Source organism: Tursiops truncatus, chromosome 16 (assembly GCF_011762595.2).
Source record: "Tursiops truncatus isolate mTurTru1 chromosome 16, mTurTru1.mat.Y, whole genome shotgun sequence".
Classification (NCBI taxonomy): Eukaryota; Metazoa; Chordata; class Mammalia; order Artiodactyla; family Delphinidae; genus Tursiops; species Tursiops truncatus.
Window position 1 is genome coordinate 327,501 of NC_047049.1, and position 22,961 is coordinate 350,461.

Below are 22,961 nucleotides of genomic sequence, written 5' to 3' on the forward strand. Positions count from 1 at the left end.
TGCAGGAAGTCGTGGGGGCTGCAGAAGTACCGGAAGGTGTACAGGAACTGCTGCACGTAGCCCTCCAGGAAGGCGTCGCTGCGGGGAGGGGGCAGTCAGCCGCCAGGACGCGGCCCGGCTCCCCCAGCCCCGCGGTCCTGGGGTGGGCGCACACGGGCGCGTGTGCGCGTGAGCCCCTTGCCAGGAGGGAGGCCAGCAGGATCGCCGCTCAGAAGTAAGGGGGGGGAGCAGTGGTCACATTAGAAATCCCTGGATGTTGCGAGTCCGAGGACTTTGGTAACATCCGTCTTTAAGGCCTCACTGTGTCCTTTAGAAACGATTCGGAAAGCTGAGCCGGAGCAGTGGCCCAGCCCCAGCCGGAAATCGCTGGGTTAGGAGACAGGCCGCTGAGGGCGGGAGGGTCCCCCACCTCTGGGTGCACCAGGGAGCCAGGGGAGCGAGAAAGAGGTGGGGGTCCAGGAACGAGGGAGCCTCTGCCTGGGACATTGCAGCCTGGCTCAGGCTGGAGACTAGGCAGCCCGGGTTCAGCATCCCGCAGAGGGGACACCCGCGGGGTCTGCAGGGATGAGCCCACGCCCCCTCGGAGATGCCGTGCTCACACAGGATGCGCGGCATGCCCTGTGATACCGGTGCGCACGCACGCGCTCTCATCTCCTGGAAAGCACAGTGCCTGTGGCGGCGTGTGACAGCCCACGTTGCAGAGGAGGCCGGAGTCTGAGGGGCAGCCCGGAGCCCCGCGAGCAGGAGCCCCAGTCAGCCCACCTCGGGGGACCGGGCCGGGGAGCAGGGAGAGTCAGCTGCCCCGGGAGGGTCCCCGCTGCCTGCTGGCTGCCAAGAGCCAGCAGTCTGGGGTCACCACAGCCTGCAGCCCGAAGACCCCTGGGGCTCCGACGTGGTGTCATGAGTCCCTAAAAGTCAGCACTGGGGTGAGGTCTGTACCCAGCCGTGATGGGGGCCGGGTCCTGGAGGAGGCCGCCCTGTGCCCAACAACCAGGTGGAGCTGGCGGGACAGACGGAGGGATGGCAGGGTTGGGTGTGGCCCGGGGGCCCCTGTGACCCTGGACGGAGGGGCCTGGCCCTTCCCGCGGTAGGTGAGCCCGCACACCTGCATTATTAGGGGATCCCGCGAGCCTAAGCCCTGCTGATGCCCAGAAACGCTAAAGAGAGCTGGCTGGGGCCAACCTCACCACAGCCCCGGGGAGCCCAACGTTAACTATGGGGTGTCTGACTTAGGAAAGCGGATGGGGTCCAGGTGCCCCTGAGGCTCCCGGCTGCGTTCAGGTTCAGAAGCCCACCGGGCTGTTAGTCACGGTGGCCGCACACCTGACCCAGACGCCCAGGCCCACAGGTGCGGGTCCAGTAGGGCCCGTGGCCCTGAAGCCACTCGGCCAAGGACCTGGAGGCCAGTGGGAGCCGACACAGGCGACTTAGAGGGAACTTTCTAGATAAAAGTGCAAACCCGTCTCAGATGAGGGCAGGTGAGAGTTCTCACCTCTTTCACCCCCTGCCCCGCACCGCGGGGCCTATTTGTTTCCTCCCTGCTTTTGTCTCCGAAGGCCTGGGGGGCACAGAGACGCCCTCCCTCCCCGCTGCACCTGGAATAGAGGTAGGCCATGAGCCCCAGCGGCGTGCCAGCCTGCAGGACGCGGGCCTTCCTCTGCCGGCCGCCACGCGGGCGCTTGCTGGCGTTGTAGAAGATGAGGGAAGAAGACTCGTCCAGGGGGCTGAAGTCCAGTGTGTCGCAGGGGGCGGCCGCGATGTTCACGATCACGGGCAGGGCGCAGGGCTCCAGGCCCCACCGCTCCGCGTACATGACCTGGGGCACGAGTCAGCACTGTCGGGTTGACCTGCTGCCAGGTCACCCCGCCCCTGACCCGGGGGGCGGGGTGGCCTCTCGGCAGGGGGGTGTATGTTTTCACAGGGACCAATTTCCAAGGTTTTAGCGGGAGGAGGCCTGTGAGCGTCAGGCCTCTGGAGGGAGGGGAGCGGGGACCTTGCCTGTAGGTACTTCTTGACCAGCCCGAGGAACTGCACCTTGGACCTCATCTCTTCCAGCTGCCCCTTCAGTTTGGACAACATGGTCTTCACCTCCGAGCCTGAGGGCGGGCAGAGTCAGCCCAAAGCGGCCCCCAACCCCGGCCCCGGCCCACGTCCAGCGAGACTACCTTTGTTCCGCTTCTCCTTCTGTAAGAGCTTCTGGTAGAACTTGAGGGTTTTCCGGAAGTTTCTCTTCTCTATCATGAGCTGCTGCTCCAGCTCCTGGAGAGGAAAGAGCCATGAGCCCCAGGCGCCCACCCCTCGGTAGTTCAGGGGAAGCAGGTTTGCACGCAGGACCCCGACGCTGGCCGTCGGGAGAGAGAGGGATATCTGCGTCTGGTCAATGGAACCGGACATCCAGACAGGTTAGCAAATGTCTCAGTAAACTAATTGGGAAGAACCAGATGCGATGGACTCGCTTAAAAAACGAGGCCAAATGTGTGAGGCAGCGGTGTCAGCCTCCCCTAACGCCCCCAGGGGGCCTGCCCCCACCAGCCGCCCAGGAGGAAAGGTGGGCAGAGCGGGGTGGGGCGCGTCCACTGCCGGTGGGTCCGGGCCACGGAGGGCCTGCCTTCCACTGTTGGGGGCCGGGGGGCCTAGGTCCATGCCTCCTGTGCTTTCTCTGGCCCTGGGGACTGGCCTCCGGTGGGGTCTTCAGGGCAGGTCCACACAGCAGGCGGTGGCTGTCCTCATGGGCACGAGTGGTCCTGAGGCCTCTCTGTGGTCCCAGGCACACCCCCTGAGGTCCCCACCCCACGCTTGGCCTCTGCCCCTCAGGACCCCCGTTGCGGTGCAGCCCGAGCCTACCCCTGTGGGCCAGGGTGCCTCCCGAGCCCCCCATGCGCTCGGCCACCCTGCTTTGAACATGAGGTTTGGACACGCCCAGCGTCGCAGACCCCACTTGACCCATCAAGACCGTCCCCCCCGAGCCCACCGTGTAGGCCCCCTTGAGCCCCCGCTGCCCACTTGGTGCTTCCGTCCAGAAACCCAAAGACAGCGGGGGCTTCAGCCAGGCCAGGTCTCCACAAGGGAAGCGAGACCAAGACTTGCAGGCTGCAGGGGAGCCGAGGGCGCCCCAGTTCTGCTTCGTGTGCCCAGCACGACGGGTCCCAGCCCCTTGCTGCAGGGTCTGCGTGTTCTCCTCTCACATGGGGGGAGGGAAGCCCTGGGGGCCGGACTGCCCCCTTCAGGGGTGGGAGAGGAGCCCATGATTCTGGGGCAGGAGTGGGCTCTGGGAAGCCTTGGGGGTGCCTGTGAGCTGGCCCCTGGGTTCTGGTGGGTCTTCTGCTGGGACCTTGAGGCGGACAGGCCACAGACAGGGGCTGGGCTGGGGGCAGAGGCCAGGGGCTCGCTCAGACCCCTGGGGAGACCACTTGCTGTTAACACGAGGGTCAAGGTGACCCCCCGGGTCCTAGTCGGCCGTGCTTGGAGAAGCTCTACCCTGACAGCCGAGCATCTGGGCATTCGTTCTGGGGGGGTCTGATCACACGCAGTCCAGACAAGGTTCCCCCATGCCATCGTCCCACAGCGATGGACTTAGCTTTGTCGAGAGCGTCTATTTCTGGACAGTTCTGTGGCACTTTTACTTAAACACCCGAATCCCTTCTGTCTGGTGGTTTCACTGAAAACCGGTGGTTCACGTGGTCGTCCTTGTCCACGTGCTAGTGTTTTAACGACGGTCGTAGGCAGCCCCACGGGGCCGGGGGGGCCTCCAGGCCAGGGCAGCTGGGGGGCAGGGGCCGTGCCTCGGGGCTCGGCAGTAGGCGAGGTGGCCCCGTGCCATCACCCTCTGCTGCCGGGCCTTGTCTCGGCGAGGCCCAAGGGTCTGCATGGCTCCCCCTCCCCCATGCCTGCTACGTGGTGGCCCTGGCTTCCCGAGGACGGTGGCGGGGACCCCGGCCTGTGTTCCAGGGCACAGCTCAGGTCCAGCCCTTCACACCCGGGCCGCTGCCCAGATGCTGACTTGAGAAAACTCCCCAGCAGGGGCTTGCGGGCATGGCGGGGGCCGCCGTCAGCGCCTCCGTCACCTTGGTTTATAAAGCGTGAAGTCTGTCAGGGCCACTTCTCTCATCACTGAACTGCAGACTGACTCTCAGAAAAGGACCGTTTTGACTGATTTTAAGGATAAATCTACACGAACCAAGATTCACAGGGCGGTTGGTGTTAGCTGGTGTCACCCTCATGGCCACAGCCCGGCAGGCCCACAGGCAGGCGTGGCCCCCAGGCCGAGGCAGCCTGGTAGGTCTAAATGAAATACTCAGAATCAGTTTGGTTTAGGTATTTCCTCCCGGCCTGACCCAACCAAGGGTTGTTCTCATAGAATTAAAAGAGCATCAGTTCACTGGACAAACAGATGAGGATGGTCTGAGGCACAGTTTGGGCCCAGCGGCTACTGGACTTAACGTGGCCCTGAGGCGGACAAATATGAAGAAGTAAACAAATAAAACAGGAAGGAAGTTGGAAGATGAGACGTCAGAGACCGAAAGGAAAGAACAGACATCAGTGCCATCCACCTAAGCGCTGGGAGCAAAGCCCGTGTTAGCTACAAGGCGAGCCGGGTGCTCTGACTGGCTCCCTTGGCCTGGGGGATGCCCACAGCGCTGGACACACAAAATCACGGCCAGGGCCATGGCTGCGCCCACACGCACGGCGGTGCCGGGTGGACAGACGCTGCTGTGTGGTCAGCGATGGGAGGAGCCGCCCGCTTGCCCTCCAGCTGCCCCGCCCACCCCAGCGCCTGGCCTGTTGTACGCGCACTCTCTTTTTGGGCAGCAAATGTGAAACATGTCCACTAGCTGTTTTATGCCTTTTGTGTTTTCTTGAGGCCCCTGTTTGAAAGAGACACAGCGGGTCTCAAAGAGAGTGTGGAACTGTGGCCGGGGTCACCCAACCCACCCGCGAGGCAGGGGAGGGCACAGGGCACTCACCTGCATGCACTCAGGTTCCAGGAGACACGCCTTCCCAGGTGAGCAGGAGAAAGGGAGAAACATGGTCACTGGACACCCTCCGGCGTTTCCCAGCCCACCTCACCCGCTCCGGATTGTCCCCCACGTGAGCCGCCCGCAGAGTGATGGTGGGACCCAGTGTGGGAGCCTTGTCCCAACCACGGGATCACGAGCAAATAAGAACAGATGCTGGCCCAGCAGATCTGGGACCTGAGCTGGTCTCAGCGTCCACCTTCAAGGACGATCGACGTGCGATGCGGGGGGGGGGCACCCGGGGCTCACCTGTGGGCATGTCTCCCTCCAGGGAGCAGCCACCCCAGGATAGCATGGGATCGAGGACAGGCCCCTCGGCCCTAACCGGGCACCTGCACAGTGGACCCACTGGCACCACCGTCCACGGCCCTGAACACGACACAGGCTGATGACGGGGCTGCCTGTCCACAGGGGTCCACAAGGATGTGATGCTGCCGGCGAGCGTGACCTGTGACATCAGAGGTTGTGACCTGTGATGCCAGAGGATGTAACTTTTGATGTCACAGGACATGACCCGCGCCTTCAGAGGACACTCAGGGACCAGCCCCCCACCCCGCCCAGCACTGTCGAGAGGAGGCTGTGGGCAAGTCCGCGTGGAGCTGCCTCTGAAGGGGCCCCGTCCTCCCTGGGGCTGGTGGCTGCTCCGGGGGTATGTGGGCTCCCAGCCCTGCCACTCGCCAGCCCTGGTCAGCAGGGGTCCCGTCTCGTGGTCCAGCTGAGGTCAGGGTGACAACACAGTGCTTCTGGTGGGACGCTGTGGACACCTGGGCTCGGAGTTGGGGGGGAGCACGGGAAGCCCACCAGGGATCGGGGACCCCCAGCGTCCCTTCCCTATTTAGATTCAGCTCCAGTGACGTCTGCAAGTTCATTTCACGCTCAAGTCCTCAGTGCTCACCCCTCCCTACTTTTTTGTTCCCGACTCATTAAACATGTTTTTATTTTGAAATTTCTTAATCGTGACACAATATACAGTTACATAAACTTTGCCACTGAACCATTTCCCATCGTGCAGCTCAGTGGCATCAGGTACATTCATTCACACCGCTGTGCAGCACCGCCACCACCATCTCCGGACGTTTCTCATCTTCCCAAACTGACACTCTGTCCCCATTGAGCACCAGCTCCCAGCCCCTGGTTGACTGACTATTCCAGGGACCTCCTGTAAGTGGAATCGTGTAGTGTTTGTCCTTTTGAACCGGCTTATTTCCCTTAGAATAATGTGCTTGAGGTTTGTTGCTGCTGCAGCAAGCGCCCGAGTTTCCTTCTGCTTTAAGGCTGAACGATATCCTTGGTGTGGATGGACGGCACGTTGCGAATCCATTCTTCCATTCGTGCACACTTGGGGTGTTTCCACCTTTCGGCTGTTGTGAATAACGCTGCTATGAACACAGGTGCACAAATATCTATTTGAGTCCCTGCTTTCGATTCTTCTGGGTGTATATTCAGACGCTGAACTGCGGGCTTACGTGGGAATTCTATGTTTAAATTTTTTGAGGCGTTGCCACACTGTTTCCCACAGTGGCTGCACTATTTTACATTCCCACCAACGTGCACAGAGATTCTGATTTCTCCAAATCCTCACCGATGGCTGTTGTTTTCTGCTTTTTAAAAAAATCTTTTATTAATAGCCATCCTTTTTTTTTTTTTTGCGGTACGCGGGCCTCTCACTTGTGGCCTCTCCCGTTGCGGAGCACAGGCTCCGGACGCGCAGGCTCAGCGGCCATGGCTCACGGGCCCAGCCGCTCCGCGGCATGTGGGATCTTCCCGGACCGGGGCACGAACCCGTGTCCCCTGCATCGGCAGGCGGACGCTCAACCACTGCGCCACCAGGGAAGCCCAACAGCCCTCCTAATGGGTGTAAAGTGGTAGCTCACTGCGGTTCTGATTTGCTTTTCCCTGATGACCAATGGCGTTGAGCATCTTTTCATGCGTTTTTTGGCCATTCGTATATTTTCTTTGTACAAATCTATTCAAGTCCTTCACTTGTGTTTTAATCAAGTTGTTTGTTTTGTTATTGTTGAGTTCATCAGTTCTTCAAATATTCTTGATACTAGCCTCTTATCAGATAGATGGTTTACAAGTATTTTCTTCCATTCCATAGGCTGCCTTTTCACTCTGTTGATGGAGTCCTTTGATGCACAGAAGGCTTTAACTTTGAAGCCAATTTGTGTTTTACTTTTGTTGCCTGCGCTTTTGGCATCATATCCAAGAAAGCATTGCTAAACCCAACGTCATGAAGCTTTCCCTCATGTTTTCTTCTAAGAGTTTTATAGTTTTAGCTCTCATGTTTGGGTCTTTGGGTTTTTAGTTAATTTTTGTATATGGTGTAAGGTGCAGGTCCTGGTTCGGGGTTTTGCATGGGTTGTCCGGCTTTCCCCGCATCATTTATTGAAAAGTCTGTCCTTCCTTGTTGAATGGTCACGGCACCCTCATGTGTGATAGTTTGTTCCTGGGCTCTCTGTTCTATTTCACTGGTCTCTACGTCTGTCTCTGTGCCTGTCCCACACTGCTTTGGTTACAGTAGCTTTGCAATAAGTTTTGAAATCAGAAGTGTGACTCCTCCAGCTTCGTTCCTTTTCACGATTATTTTGGCTGTTGGGGTCCCTTGGGATCCCGTATGAATCTTTAGGTGGGATTTCCTCTCTGTAAACAGGGCCGTCTCTCCCTCTTTCATTCGGCCGTCCGCATCGGCGTGGACACGTGGACGCGTGGACGCACGGACGCATGGATGCATGGAAGCGTGGACGCACGGACGCGTGGACGCACGGAAGCGTGGACGCACGGACGCCCCACGCTGTGAGCCAGAGTCCAGTGCTGTGTTCTTGCTTTTACAGCTCCCGCCGCGGCCCCTGTGACGGCTGACACACCCTCTTCATTGTCTTGATCATTTCCTTACTTTCCGGCACCAGAGATGCTCCCGGCTCCTTTTTTTTTTTTTTTGTCCCAGTCCCAAGATCAGCCACTTCTCCAAGGAGCCCTGGTTCCTTTGATTGAGAACGGTATTAGAAACCAAGAACCAGGCACTAGGAGTACTCACTGCTGCTGGGGTGTCACTGCTTCCGGGCTCTCTCGGCTGACAGAACTAGGAGCTCTATGGGGGCACACTAGGCTGTCCCCCACCTCTTGTAACCACTTCACAGCAAACGCTGTGCCCATGGACCCCTTCATGCCAGCCGAGACCCCAGGCTCCTCAGAAGCCTTCAGTGTCAGAGCGGCTCCATTTTGGGAGGACCTGCTCCATACTCGGTTACGAGGGCTGCACTTGTTTTGGGGTTGTCGTGAGCGCTGCCCCGTCGCTGATGCTGCACTCTGGCCTCTCATCAGCCTTGCGAGTCCCTTAGCCGCCCCCCGCCCCCCGCCTCCCCCACCTCCTCCTCTGTGACGGCAGGCGGAGGAGTAGCGCCCTGCCGCGCTGGCGCTCTCTGTGGAAGGCCACTGGGGACGGGACCACGACACTTAGTAACCTCGAGTGAGCTGCACTGTGCACAAACGCACAGCAAAGAAAGGGCACTGAAGTGGGAGGAGGGAGACCGGGGCTCATGGGTCGGTAAGGGGGCCGGGCGCCACGCCCTCCTGGCCAGAGCTCTGGACTCCGACACAGAGGCATCGGGCTCCCCAACCTGGGTACTGCACTGGTGGGCCAGGGTGTCTGGTGGACGTCTGCCGTGCCAGCTGTCCTCACCAGTCCCCACGGGAGGCCTGAGTCCTTGCAGGCCCCCCACTCCCCCAGTGCACGACGCCAAGCACATTCGGGGCCCGGCTTTAAGGAAACCCGGAGGGGGCAGCACGATTCCCAGGCACACAGGCCCGTGCCCGGTGCTCCAGGCCCGAGGCATGCAGGTCTCTTTCTAGCTTGGGACTGAGTAACCAAGCGAGAAGGTTCGGACGGTGCTGACATGAGTGGAGATGCAGCTCCTGGGGCTCACGGCTCGGAGGCTGCAGATGGTGAGGGTGGGGGCAGGAGTGGGACGCCAGGGCGCTGACAGCTCCCTCCTGTCTGCTACCCTGGGGCCCGGGCCCTGTGTGGCTGTGGCCCAAGTGGGAGCCCCTGGTCACGGGGGGAAGGACGCAGCCAGGTCAGGCCTGAGTTCTTGGCCACTCAGGAGTGGGGCTGCAGCCCAGGTCAGGGCTCCTGGTCACTGGGGGGCAGACCCCCAACGGCACGGGCAGCAACCTTGGGTGCAGAACTCTGTGGGGCTGCCCTGCACACGGGCTGGCCAGGCCCGGACACTCTCCAGCCTAGGGCGTCCCCTCGCCCTGCTGACCCGGGAGGAGCCCAGGCTGCCCCTGAGCCGGGCGGCACGCAGAGTGCGCTGCGCACCAGAGACGCCCCTGGGGCCTGGCCCGAGTTGACCGCCACGGGCCAGGTGCTTCTGTGCTGCTTTCCATCTTGTGGTGCTGCCTGAGGGCTGACCTTGATGCCCAAACCCAACTGTGGTCACCAGCGTGAGGTAACCTCCTGCCACGTGTCCCCTGGTGGCCAAGGAGCCAAAACAGAGGAAAGCCGCCTCCTTTCCCAGGCGGGGGTGGGGAACGCGTGCGGATGAGCACAGCCCCGGAGGACACGCAGGGAGGGGCCCAGCCACGTGCAGATGAGCACAGCCCCGGAGGACACGCAGGGAGGGGCCCAGCCACGTGCAGATGAGCACAGCCCCGGAGGACACGCAGGGAGGGGCCCAGCCACGTGCGGATGAGCACAGCCCCGGGAGGACACGCAGGGAGGGCCCAGCCACATGCAGATGAGCACAGCCCCGGAGGACACGCAGGGAGGGGCCCAGCCACGTGTGGATGAGCACAGCCCCGGGAGGACACGCAGGGAGGGGCCCAGCCACATGCGGATGAGCACAGCCCCGGGAGGACACGCAGGGAGGGGCCCAGCCACGTGCAGATGAGCACAGCCCCAGAGGACACGCAGGGAGGGCCCAGCCACGTGCGGATGAGCACAGCCCCGGGAGGACACGCAGGGAGGGGCCCAGCCACGTGCAGATGAGCACAGCCCCGGGAGGACACGCAGGGAGGGGCCCAGCCACATGTGGATGAGCACAGCCCCGGAGGACACGCAGGGAGGGGCCCAGCCACGTGCGGATGAGCACAGCCCCGGAGGACACGCAGGGAGGGGCCCAGCCACGTGCAGATGAGCACAGCCCCGGAGGACACGCAGGGAGGGCCCAGCCACGTGCAGATGAGCACAGCCCCGGGAGGACACGCAGGGAGGGGCCCAGCCACGTGCAGATGAGCACAGCCCCGGGAGGACACGCAGGGAGGGGCCAGCCACGTGCAGATGAGCACAGCCCCGGAGGACACGCAGGGAGGGGCCCAGCCACGTGCAGATGAGCACAGCCCCGGGAGGACACGCAGGGAGGGGCCCAGCCACGTGCAGATGAGCACAGCCCCGGGAGGACACGCAGGGAGGGGCCCAGCCAGCGTGGTGGCTGCTGGTGACGGACAGGCACCAGGGCTGGGAGACATGGGGGCCCTCCTGTCACCCGAGGTACTGGGAGCTCCAGCGTGAACCCGTCCTCACGCCCCACGGTGCCCTGGGGCCGAGCACCCTCCCTTCCAGCGGTGGACAGGAGCCTGGGACTCACCGGGCTCTGGGCATTGGCGGCGGAGCACCCGGCGGCCTTCTGCCTCGCCAGCTCCTTCACGTAGCAGTGCACGTCGGCGCTGAAGCAGTCGGCCTCGTAGAAGGCGCTGCACCAGCCGGGGCTGCAGCTCTGCAAGCCGCCTGGGCCTGGGCTCACGGATGGGCCGCCCTCTGGGGGCCGGGCTAGCCGTGCCACTGCCTCAGAGCCCCCAGCCAGGCCCCCGCCCTGCTGCCGGGCCTCTTCTGCCTGGGGCTGCTCCCTCCCAGCTGCTACCGACTTCTGAGGCCGAAACCCCACCTCAAAGTTGCTCCGCGAGAGCTCGTCTGAGTCCACGCTCGGCTTCTCCTTCGCTGGACAGAGGAAGGGGGGGCGGGTCACACGCGGCAACGTGGGTTCCCGGGGAAGAATCCGCCCCTGATTGCAGAGAGGCGACAGGTCCCTAGCAGGGGGCAGGAGGTCCCTAGCAGGGGGCAGGAGGCCCCTCGGGATGGCCAGGTGGCCCCACCTCCGCTCCAGAGGAGCTGCAAAGGGTCCTCAGGGTCGGGGTCCCTCGGTCCCCTCCCAAATGGGCTGCATGCAGGGCACATTTGTGGCAGAGACCCGAGGGAACTTTGAACTGTCCGTAAGCAGACAAAGCAGAGCGTCCCCCAGAAACCAAGGGTCCCAGCTGGTCGTGAGCTGTTCCCTGGGCATCTCCATTTTGCTTTCCAGTTTCCCAAGCGTGCACACGGTATGGGGGGGCTCTCACTGCCATCCTGTGTGTGACTGTAGTCACACAACCTAAAGGACATGGTCCCCAAAGCCAAGTCCCACTCAGACCAGATTTGGAGAAATTACAGTTTTCAGTTATCAGGGAGTCCTGGCTCTGCATCTAGGAAGACACGCCTTAGGGTCTTTAAATGGCGCGTTTCCAAGAAAGAATGCAGAGCCCCCCATCACCAAGCTGCTGGCCCTAGCCCTTGCCCTTGCTGCCCACCTGGTGGCCTGGGGAGAATGACCCCTTCGCAGTACAGACCCCCCAGAGGAGGACGGGCCCTGCCCTTGGGACCCTGGAGAGACACAGGGTAACCTGGCCCCAAGGGTGAAGACCCAGCTGTGGAGGGTCTCAACCCACAGCCCTCTGTCTCACCCGCTCCGAGATGTGAAGGCCTTTTGCTGGACGGTGAGCATGTGCTCGGAGCGCTGGTCCCACCGCTGCCCTTGGGCTGTGGCCCAGCCTCCTGGGAAGTGCTGCCATCAGAACGGAGGACGCTGCAGGCTCCCCCGGGACCCTCCCACAGGCTTACTAGAGGCTTCCCCTGGGAGCGAAGCGGGGGTGTCGGTGACCGAGGCCCCCCCAGACCTCCAGGACGGCCTGGCCACAGGCCACAGACGTCACAGACACGGGCCCTTTAGCAGACGACTTTCTGGGCGTCCGCCTCTTGGGGTCCTTCGACGGCTCCCCCAGTGATGTGAAAATGCGGGGCTTGCCTGGGGTGGAGAGCAGGGTGTGCGCCGCCCCTGGGTGGGGTTCTGGGGACCAGGAGGGGGCGGGGACGGGGCTGCCGTGAGCTCGGGCGTCAGGGCGTCAGGGCGCTGGACCACTCCAGGCACAGGTCCCGCCCACCCTGCAACATGGCCCTCTGCAGCCCTCGGGAAGGGCTGGGCCAGGCCTGGCACTGAGGCGCCCGGGGCGCGTCCTGTGAAGGGTGGGGCCCAAGAGGGCTGGGGCAAGGGGCAGGAGAGGGAAGGTGCCTGCCCCCCTCCCTCCTGAGCTGTCACCTCATCTTCTACCGCCAGGAGGGGAGCTGGACGGGAGCGGGGTGTGGGGGGGCAGACGCTGGTCCCTGCAGGGGCCTCCCCGCAGCCAAACCCGGCCTCCGGGCTCCGTTGCTCTGCCTCCTGAGCTGGTCCCAGGGAGGCGGACGTGCCTTCGCGCCCCGTGACCCCACAAGGCCCCCTCCTGCCAAGAGGAGCGCTTGCCTGAAGCAAGAGTTTTGGAAGCAGAGTGGGCCTCGGCCAGGAAAGAGGGGCCCAGCAGGTGGTCGCTCTGGGGAGGGCGACGAGTGGGACGCGGGGCAGGAGGACGGCCCTCGGGGCACAGCGGGGGTGGGAGGCCACGAGGAGGGGCTCTTACTTCTCGGAGGGTGACGTCCTCCCGTTCACCACTCTGAAAAGGTTCTGCAGCAACCTCTCCCCCCAGTAGAGGTCACAGAACTTCTCCGATATGGCCCCACAGAAAGTGGCATAGGTGAGGTCTTTCAAGGCGTAAATATACTCCCCTGAGTTCGCAAGAAAAGCACGGGGGTGAGTTAAAACGTATGGGTGCTCTTCTGGGTTCCCCTGGTCTCGGGAGCTGGCGGGGGCGGAGAGCACGGCGGGGGGCGGGGTGCAGCTGGCTTCCTCTGCCGGCCGGCCCCTGGGGGCTCTGCCCTTTGTGCAGAGACGGGAGGATGGGGGGCCCTCCTGTGGTGACCTCCCCCAGCGCACGGCTCCCCCCGGGCCTGTCCCTGGTCCTTGGGCCCCCGTGGCCCCGTAGTACCCATGATCAGAGCCTCCAGCCCGTGGTCCAGGTAGCCGTCAAAGGCAAACTCTTCCTGGATGAGGCGTGTGGCCTCCTGCAGCGACGGGCAGGCTGTCCCCTGTGAGAGGGGCGAGGCATCCGCGCTGGACGGACAGAGCTTGTGGTCTGCTGGGCAGGGCCACTCCGGGTGACCTTCTGGGGCCCGGTCATCCCACTCCCTGACGGGGGCTCCCCCGGGGCCGTCGGGACTCCCTGTGGCCGGCGAGGGGCTCCGCGGGGCTGACGGGGGGCCCTCGGGCTCCTGGCCTGGGACCTGGGTGGCCCCGCCCCTGGGCGGCTTGTCTGGGTGGCAAGGACTGTGGGGGGCTGCGGTGGGCCCGGGGAGGCGGGGCTCAAGGCCTCCACAAGCGGCTGCAGTTGGGATGGGTTCCTGCGGCCCTCGCTCCGGGGGTGGCATCTGTGTTGTCGTGGGCGGGGCCGGGGATTTGGGCATCACCAGTGCAGCCCCTTCCGGCGGGCTGGCCGGGGCGGGGGCTGGGGGGCTGGGGCAGCCCTGGGCTGAGCCTCTTGGCGTCGACTCTCTGAGGGGCTCTGGGGAAGCGGGTGCTGGCCCGTCAGGCGTCTTCAGGCCAGTGGCCGCTCCATGGGTCTCAGGAGCCTGCTTCCCATCACCCTCCCCGTCCAGCCGGCCTCTCCTCTCCTCAGGCCCCTCAGCCGGCCCCGAGGTCAGGGCGAGCGTGTCCCTGCGAGCAGAGAGGAGAGAGTGTTCAGGGGGCCCGGCAGCCCGCCAGCCCCTGGGTGGGGACACTCACCTGGCGACACCAGCATTGGCAGCGAGGACGATGGGCCTGAAGTGAGTGGCCGGGGAGGCGAACGCCTCTGGCAGCAACGTGGCCCCTTGGAGGCAGGAGGGTTGGCCGGGCACCGGCCCCTGCACGGCCACCAGCCTGCTGTCACTGCTGATCTGCAGGAAGCCTGGAGACAAACATGGGGTGAGCAGGGTGGGTGCCGGCCTTAGTGGGTGCCGGCCTTAGTGGGGTGCTGACTTGAAGGGCCCAGGAAGGCTCAGGGGCACTGGGAGGAAGGGAGACTCCAGGGAGAGGCCTGAGGGAGGGGCCTGGAGTCCAGGGCTGCCCCGAGCAGGCAGGGAGGGGGTGCGGTGCTCGGTGGGGGGCTGGAGTGACGGAAAAGGCCAGAAGACCCAGCCACAGACCGGAGGCTTGGACGGGCCCGTGGGGAAGGGTCTTCGTAGGTGCCACTGAGGCGCAGACAGGGCAAGACAAGAGCTGGGTCATCAGTGCGGGGTGCGGAGGTGGAGGCGAGTCGCCTGCTACGGCTGCTGGTGAGACAGGAGGGCTGACTTGAGCGAGGCCTGAGAGGCCGGGGCCAGAGGGGCTGGTGGGAGCCCAGAGCAGGGCAGCCGGGGGCCAGCTGCGGGCACGCTGCCTGCGGTCTCGGCCACGTCCGGAGGTGGCGTCCACTTGGGGCTGGATTCCCGGAGGCAGCCTCTGGGGGGATGGCAGCGGGGGCGCGGTGCGGGGCGAGGGGCCTGCAGGGCAGGGGCGGTGGGGACAGGCCGGTCCCGGGGCCCACCTGAGCTGGGCCTGGGCGCAGCTGCTGTGCTGGGGCTCAGTTCAGCCACCAAGAAGGCGTTTTGCAGACCGATGGTCTCTTCCTCCTGGCGAACCTGGGGCAGAAGGACACGGACAGCTCCCGGTTGAGACGGGCGCAAGGCCCCGGGGGTGCAGAGCAGAGCCCCGCGGCGCGAGCCCCCCACCTGTGCTGACTCGCAGGCCTGTTTCTCTGGAGCGGGAGCCCCTGGGGCGTGGGGCTGCCCAGTGCAGCCGGGTTCCGGTGGGTTTCCGGGGCATGGGAAGACCGCCAGAACCCACACTCCCCAGAGTTGCTGTGTGCTCCCGTCTGCATCCGAGGGACCCTGTCACTGCCCGACGGGGCCCTGGCCGGTCAGCATGGCAGGACGCCGACAGGCACTGAGTGTCCCTCGGCGGGACCCCCAGGGTGCGCCCCCGCCCACACGTGCCAGGGGTCAACAGAGACCAGGTGTGAGCCTGCGGGAGGGGCTGCTCTGTGGGCTCGTTGGCGGTGAAGGAGCCAAGGAAAGTCACGTCGGGAGGATGAAGGGTGACCTGCCTTCCGCCCTAGAGTCTCCACGCATCTATTCAGTAAACACGGAAGAGCAAGGAGCCTCACCTCTGCGGCCCCAGGGTAGGACAAAGGGCCTGCGGGGTCTCCGCGGTGCCCAGCTTACCGTGCAGGTCGATGCCCTCAGGTGGGCTAGGATCTTTCTGCTGTCCATGCCTCTGTGCAGGAGGTAACCGCTGCAGGTCTGAAAGCAAAGCACAGGCCCGCGTCCAGCACGCCCGGGGCACCGGCCCGCTTCACTCCCTCAGCGGAGCCCGTTGGAGCGTGCGGTGGCAGCCAGGCGGCCCGGGGGCTTCTCTCCGGGGGACCCCGTGGCACCCCTTCTTGGGCAGAGCCACGTGCACCCCAGCCTCAGGAGCCTGGGATGAAATTCAGAGTCTCTAGCTGTCCTTCCTGGCTGTCCTGAGCTGGGAAGCCACAGAGCGACGGGGCTCCCCCTGACCCAGCCTGGAGGACCCTCGGAGGAGTGCGGGCAAGTCGGGCATGTGGGGGATGCGCTGCAGGGGGTCAGGGGTCAGCGCTCGGGTCCAGGACATCCCCAGCCACTCTCCGGCCGGTGGATGCACTGGAGACACAGGACCACCTGGGGGGAAGGCCGGCATCGAGCAGCAGAGACCCCTCACCGCCCGTCCACAAATGAAGCCATGTCCTCCCCTGTCCAACAGCACTGACCTGCCCCAGAAACGAGAACCCGTGTCCCGGGCCCTGGACCTTGAGCTGGGCCCCCCCCCCCACCGTGGCCCAGTTACCTCGATGGCCTCGGCCGCGGACGGCCGCTCCTGGGCGCTGCGTCTGGCCATGTGCAGGAGGAGCGTCTTGAGCCTGCGTGGCAGGGCCAGTTTGTGGTCTCGGGGGATGCTGAACTTGGCTGCTGTCCACAGGATCGCGGCCACGCAGTACACAGACGCCTGGGTGGAGGAGGGGAGACGGCCGGCTGGCTCAGCAGACCTGCCCCCGCTCGGGCCCCGCCAAGGGCGCACCAGGCACCGTCCCCCAGGGCTGGGAGCTTCCGCAGACCCTGAGCCAGAACCCGGGGGCCTGGCCTGGGAATATGCATGGTTACCAAGTACCCACAGGCCTGTAAGTCTCAGTGTGACGAGGAAGACCTGGCGCCCTGGCTGGACCTCCCCAGCTCTCTCTCCACGAGGGCAAAGGTGGCACCTCAGGGAGCCCGAGGCCAGGAGTCCCCCAGAAACCGTGCTATGCTGCTAAATGACTAAGGACAGGCTCTCTGAACAGAAACCCAGGCCTCTTGGTACACAAAGAGGTTTATTCTAAAACGTGCTGATAGAAAGGACGCGTCGCACGCACTTGAGAATAATAATGAAAAGGGCGGTGCTCTTCCCTGTGAGTTCCAGAGTCAACTGCTTCTCCCTGAACGCCTTCCCCGATTTTCACCCCCTACCCTTGCATCTGCAGCCGACCTGTGACCAACACGTGGTTCCGATGTACACGTGGCCGATACCTTCGTTTCTCTCGAAAAGTAAGAGAAAGTGAAACCAGAGACACAGCTGACATCTGTGCTGAGTCAGGTAACAGTGGCTGAATCCCCAAAGGAGTATTTCCCAGAGCTTTTGTACAGACCTGACACACTTTTCAGTTTGTGTTGTTCATGTTTCCTCCATTACGTCAAGTCTAGTCAATTGACAAAACAACGAATCAAACCCTGAGTTCAGCATTTGCTGATTTCCACGGTGTGAAGACTCCCGCTTGGCCAGCTCCAAGCTGCCACGGTGGTGCCAGTGAGCCGGGCAGGGGGAGAGATGGGCCCTTCCTCTAGGGCTCCTGCCCAGGCAACAGTCAACTAGAGCAAATCATGAGGAAGTTCTCAGTTTTGAGTATTTATCAACCTTTAAAAAAATTAAGCTTTTTACTTGGAGGTAACTGTAGATTCACATAGTTGTAGGAAGTAATCCAGCGGGACCCCGTGTGCCTTCCACCCAGCTCCCCTCCGCACTGACATCTTACAAGGCTGTAGCGTGGTATCACAACCTGCCCCCTGGCGTGGACGCCGGGAGATGCAGGACATTTCCGTCACCAGGATCCGGCCTGTCCCCTCCCAACTTAGTCGCCGGCAACTGCTCCTCTGTTCTCCACTTCTTAATTTCATCATTTCATATAAATGGAGTCCTACGATATGCGGCCTTTCGGGGCTCCTTTCTCTCTCAGCCCCATCAACTGGTGGTCGCCTCGTCAACGCTCCGTTCCCCTCACCGCTGCTGCCGCTCTGCGGTGTGGAAGCGCCACCCGCTGAAAGACATCTGAGTTGTTTCCAGGCTGTAGCTACTGCAAATAAAATTGCCACAAACATTCGTGTCCAGGACTTTGTGTGAACATAAGTTTCATTTCTCCAGGAAAAATGAGTGCAATTTCTGGGTTGTATGGTCGTTGCATGTTTAGTTTTGTAGGAAACCAGCAAAGTGTCTCCCTAAGGGCTGCACCGTCTTGCACCCCCCTCGGCAGTGTCACTCCACACCCTCGCTAGCATCTGGTACTGTCAGTGTTTTGGACTTTAGCCTTTCTAGTAAGTGTGTAGTGGTGGCTCATGGTTTCAAGTTGCGGTTCCCAAATGCCGTATGAAATAGAATACCTTCACGTGCTCACTTGCCATCTGACACCTTCTCTGGTGAGGTGTCTGTTCAGATCTTTTGCCCACTTTTTAATTGGGTTATTTGCTTTCTTACTGTGCACTTCTGAGAGCTTTTGGCATATTTGGGATACAAGTCCTTTATCAGATACGTGTTTTGCAAATAGTTCTCCCATCTGTGGCTTGTCTTCTCATTCTCTTAACTGTGTCTTTTACAGAGCACAGCATTAAAATCAAGCATTTAATCTGAATGAAATCTAACATCGAGTGTTTCTTTCATAGATCATGCTTTCGGTGTGGTATCTGAAGACTCACTGCCTAGATTTTCTCCTGTTATTTTCTAGAAGTTTTATAGCTTTGAATTTCCTTTTAGGCCTATGTTCCATTTTGAGTTAACTTTTATGAAAGTGCACCAAGGTCTCTGTAAAGGTTTTTTTTGGCCTGTGGCTGTCCCGTTGTTACAGCACCGCTTGTTGAGCAGACCGTCCTTTCTCCTCTGTCAAAGACCAGTTAATTGTATTTGTGTGGGTTTATTTCTGGGCTACTTTGTTCCATTTATTTTTTGTCTTTTCTTTTGCCGAAACCACACTTGATTACTGTGTCTTACAGTAAGTTTTAGAGCTGGGTAGTGTCAGTCCTCTGACTTTGTTCTTCTCCTTCAATATTGTGTTGGCTATGCTGGGTCTTTTGCCTCTACATAAAAACCTAAGAATCAGTTCGTTGATACCAACAAAATAACTTGCTGGGATTTTCACTGAAATTGCATTGAATCTATAGATCAAATTGGGAAGAACTGACATCTTAATAATATTGAGTCTTCCAATCCATGAACATGGACTATCTCTCCATTTATTTAGATCATTTTCAGTTTCTTTCATCAGAATTTTACAGTTTTCCTCATATGAATCTTATACACATTTTCCTAAATTTTATACATAAGTAATTTTTTTGGTGCTAACATAAATGGTATTTTTAAAAAAATAATTAATTAATCATTTTTTAAATGGCTGTGTCTGGTCTTAGTTGTGGCACGCGGGATCTTTCATTTCTGTGCGTGGGCTTCTTGCTAGTTGTGGTGTGCTGTTTTTTTCTCTCTAGTTGTGGCGCACAGGCTCCAGGGCACGTGGGCTCTGTAGTTTGCAGCACGCAGTCTCTAGTTGAGGTGTGCGAGCTTAGTAGTTGTGGCGCGCGGGATTAGTTGCCCCGGGGTATGTGGGATCTTAGTTCCCCGACCAGGGATCGAACTTGTGTCCCCTGCATTGGAAGGCGGATTCTTAACCACTGCGCCACCAGGGAAGCCCTGGTATTGTATTTTTAATTTCAAATTCCAATTGTTCATTGCTGGTAAACAGGAAAGCAATTGACATTTGTATTTTAATCTTCTACCTGCAATCTTGCTACAACTGCTTATTAGTTCCAGGAGATTTCTGTTGATTCTTTGGGATTTCCTACTTAGGCAATCATGTCACCTGTAAACAAAGACAGTCTTATTTCTTCCTTCTCAATCTACATCCATTTTCTTTTCTTTTCTTGTCTTATTGCATTAGCTAGAACTTCCAGTACGATGTTGAATAGGAGTGATGAGAGGAGACATTCTTGCCTTTTTCCCAATCTTAGGGGGAAAGCATCTAGTTTCTCACCATTACTTATGCTACCTGTTGGCTTTTTTGTAGATATTCTTTATCAAGTTGAGGAAATTTCCCTCTATTCCTAGTTTGCTAAGAGTTTTTATTATGAATGGGTGCTAAATTTTGTCAAAAGCTTAGCATCTATTGTTATGATTTTTCTTCTTTAGTCCATGTGATGTATTACACTGACTCTCAATTGTTGAGTCAGCCAGCCATACATGGAATAAATGCCACTTGGCCAGTTTTAAATTTTGATGAAGTTCAATTTATCCATTTTTCCTTTTGTGGAAAACTTTATGGATAGTGCTTTTGGTGTCAAGTCTAAAAGCTCTTTGCCTAGCCCTCCATTCCTAAGATTTTCTTTGATATATCTTTTCAGCAGGCTTTTGTGGTCTTCAGCATATAAATTCTGTACGTGCTTTGTTAGATTCACATCTAAGTGTCTCATTTCTGGGGGAGTGATTGTAAATGTACTGTGTTTTTAATTTTGGTGTCCACATGTTCATTTCTAGTATATAGAAATACAATTGATTTTTGAATGTTTATCTTATATCCTGTGACCTTTCAAAACTCAATTCTAAGTTCTGGGAGGCTTTTTCGAGATTCTTTGGAATTGCTTGGAATTTTCTATGTCGACAGTTACGTCGTCTGCAAACAGTATTATTTCTTCCTTCCTGGCCTTTATGCTGTTTACCTGCTTTTCTTGCCTTATTGTAGTGGCTAGAACTTCCAGTACAATGTTGAATAGGGTGGTGAGAGTGGGCATCCTTGCTTTGTTCTTGATCTTAGGGGGAAAGCATTTAGTCTTTCCACTAAGTATGATGTTAACTGTACAGTTTTTTTGGTAGATGATCTTTATTAAGTTGAGGAAGTTTCTTCTATTTCTATTTTTCTGAGATTTTTTTAATAGATGGGTGTTAAATTTTGTCAAATGCTTTTTCTGCATCAGTTAATGTGATCATGGGATTTTTCTTCTTTAGCTGGTTAATATGTTGGACTACACTGATTGGTTTTCAAATACTGAACCAGCCTTATGTCCCTGGAATAACCCCCACTTGTTTATGGTGTATAATTGTTTTTATATCTTAGTGAATTCTATTTGCATATATTTTGTCAAGGATTTTTGCCTTTATATTCATGAGGGATATTGACCTATATACATATTTTTTGTACTATCTTTGTCTGGTTTTGGTATCGGGGTAATATTAGGCTTCATCAAATGGATTGGGAAGTGTTCACTTCTGTTTTCTGGAAAAGACTGTGTAGAATTGGTATTAATTCTTCTTTAAACATTTGGTATACCACCCTAGTGAAAACGTCTTGGCCTAGAGATTTATTTTTGAGAGTTTAAAAATTACAAATTCAGGGCTTCCCTGGTGACGCAGTGGTTGAGAGTCCGCCTGCCAATGCAGGGGATGCGGGTTTGTGCCCCGGTCCGGGAAGATCCCACATGCCGCGGAGCGGCTGGGCCCGTGAGCCATGGCCGCTGAGCCTGCGCGTCCGGAGCCTGTGCTCCGTGACGGGAGAGGCCACAACAGTGAGAGGCCCATGTACCGCAAAAAAAAAAATTACAAATTCAATCTCCTCAACAGTTATGGAGCTATTCAAAGGCCTGTTTCATCTTGGGTGAGTTGTAGTTTATATTTTTAAAGATTTGGTCCATTTCATCTGTCATTGAATTTTATGTGTGGGGAGCTGTCTGTGGTGTTCCATCACCCTTTTGGCGTCTGCAGGGTCTGCAGGGATGTCCCCTGAGTCATTCCTGACATCGGCAATTTGTGTCTTCCTTCTCTTCTCGCTTTGTCAGTTTTGCTAGAAGTTTGTTAATATTCTTCGTCTCTTCCAGGAGCCAGCCTTCATTTCGCTGGTTTTCTCTACTGTTCTTCTGTTTTCACTTCACTGAGTCCTGCTCTCAGCTTCACTGTTCCCTTCCTTCTGCTTTGGGTCTATTTCACTCTTCTTCTGAGGTGGGCGCTTAGATTACTGAGTTGAGGCTTTGCCTCTCTTTAGTTTTCAGCATACGAGTCCTGTACATGCTTTGTTAGACTTACATCTAAGTATTTCATTTTTAGCGATTTTCTTTGTTTTTGAGGGGAGGTTGCCTCGTTACCACTGGGTGATGGTGAAAGTCCCAGCTCTTCCTGAGGCCTCCTCTGACTCACACTCCCACCCCGGGAGGGGCACGTCTCACTGATGGGCAGGGGTCCTGGGCACAGGCTGGATGCTCAGCCTTTTCCGACAGCACCTGGCCTGGGCGGGCCGCCCTCCCTTTGTCCTACTGCTCCAGCTCCAGCATGCGGGCTTCCACTGGGCTTCTGCTGTGTCCGCTGGTGTTTCCCAGATGTGCTTCCTCATCCTCCACGTGTGAGGCAGGAAGGACACCCAGGACTCTTAGGACCGTCGCCCCCCGGGGCCCAGGGCCCTGGCCTTTCTGTCCTCACACGCCAGCTTTCAGAACGGCGTGCTTTGTTGGGGGGCAGGGAACTTACGTCTCCCCCACGTTCCCGAAAGCGGAAGTTCTACCTTGGTTCTGAATATAATTTACTTGATTTTAAGTCTGTACAATTGAATTTTTAATAACGCTGTGTTTGATAAGCATCTGGCAAACATCCCTGAAAGTTCAGCTGTGGGGTCTTGTGAGCACTGCCCGGAGCTGAAGTCCAGGCTCAGATGACACCCCGTCACCCTCCGGGAGGCCCCTGCAGAGCTGGGCTCTGGATGCGGGGGCTGCGTTGGGGGGGTCGCCTTGACCCTGCTGAGTCCTGATGCTGGGCCCATCCTCTCCCCACCCCTCCCCCTCTCAGGCTCTCTGGACGGGGCACCACGGAGCGTGGGCACCACGGAGCGGGGCAGGGGGCCACGGGAAGGGGTTGGGGGGGGGCCCAGGTACCTTCTCAGTCGTCAGCTTTTGCTCTGCGACCTCGGGAGCCAGAAAGAACGAGTTGTAAGCACCTGAGACAGAAAACCCCAAACCCACTGAGCTTGCCTTCAGCCTTGGCTGTCGGAACCAGAGCGCAGCCCCCCGGGGGGGCCCGCTTACGCACCGCTGGCGGGAGGTGGCCCGAAAAGCACGGTTCCATCCTCGGCCACCAGCACGGAGTCCAGACACAGGTAGGCTGCAAGGGAAGGCGAGGGTCAGGGCGGCTGTAGACTCACTGGGGGACCTGATCCCCCTCAGGGCCGGCAGAGCCACGGTCGTGGGGCAGCCCCCTCTCTCAGCCACCCCACGGGCTCCCAAGCCACCCAGGGAGTGCGGGGACGCTGGGGCCCTCGCTGGACACAGCACAGGGGCCAAGTGCTGGCTCCCCTTCCCAGAAGCCTGGGCGACAGGCCACGGAAGGGCCATCTGAGCCAGCCCTGGGGCACAGGAGCTGCGGGAAGAGGAGGGGGACAGAGGGACGTGACCCACCCACCGAGCGCGGCCCTGGGAGGGGTCCCAGGGGAGGCTGGGTGCCAGCGCTTCATACCCACAGGCCT

The 22,961-nt window shown here is 59.2% G+C and overlaps 1 protein-coding gene across 1 annotated transcript in view; it reads right to left on the reverse strand.

Annotated features, from left to right (window-relative positions):
* The window catches only part of KNDC1 (kinase non-catalytic C-lobe domain containing 1), a 61,713-nt gene that overhangs the window by 12,695 nt on the left and 26,057 nt on the right, over window positions 1-22,961 (reverse strand). The window contains exons 8-21 of the mRNA XM_033842334.2: window positions 22,529-22,600; window positions 22,375-22,436; window positions 16,019-16,177; window positions 15,376-15,453; window positions 14,700-14,793; window positions 13,919-14,081; window positions 13,125-13,849; window positions 12,720-12,864; window positions 11,733-11,992; window positions 10,604-10,953; window positions 2,166-2,259; window positions 1,999-2,096; window positions 1,596-1,816; window positions 1-78 (exon numbers count right to left, since the gene is read on the reverse strand). The exon at window positions 1-78 is cut by the window's left edge and continues 36 nt beyond it. Of these exons, the coding sequence (XP_033698225.1) occupies window positions 1-78; window positions 1,596-1,816; window positions 1,999-2,096; window positions 2,166-2,259; window positions 10,604-10,953; window positions 11,733-11,992; window positions 12,720-12,864; window positions 13,125-13,849; window positions 13,919-14,081; window positions 14,700-14,793; window positions 15,376-15,453; window positions 16,019-16,177; window positions 22,375-22,436; window positions 22,529-22,600 (2,599 nt within the window). The remainder of the gene's footprint in view (window positions 79-1,595; window positions 1,817-1,998; window positions 2,097-2,165; window positions 2,260-10,603; window positions 10,954-11,732; window positions 11,993-12,719; window positions 12,865-13,124; window positions 13,850-13,918; window positions 14,082-14,699; window positions 14,794-15,375; window positions 15,454-16,018; window positions 16,178-22,374; window positions 22,437-22,528; window positions 22,601-22,961) is intronic.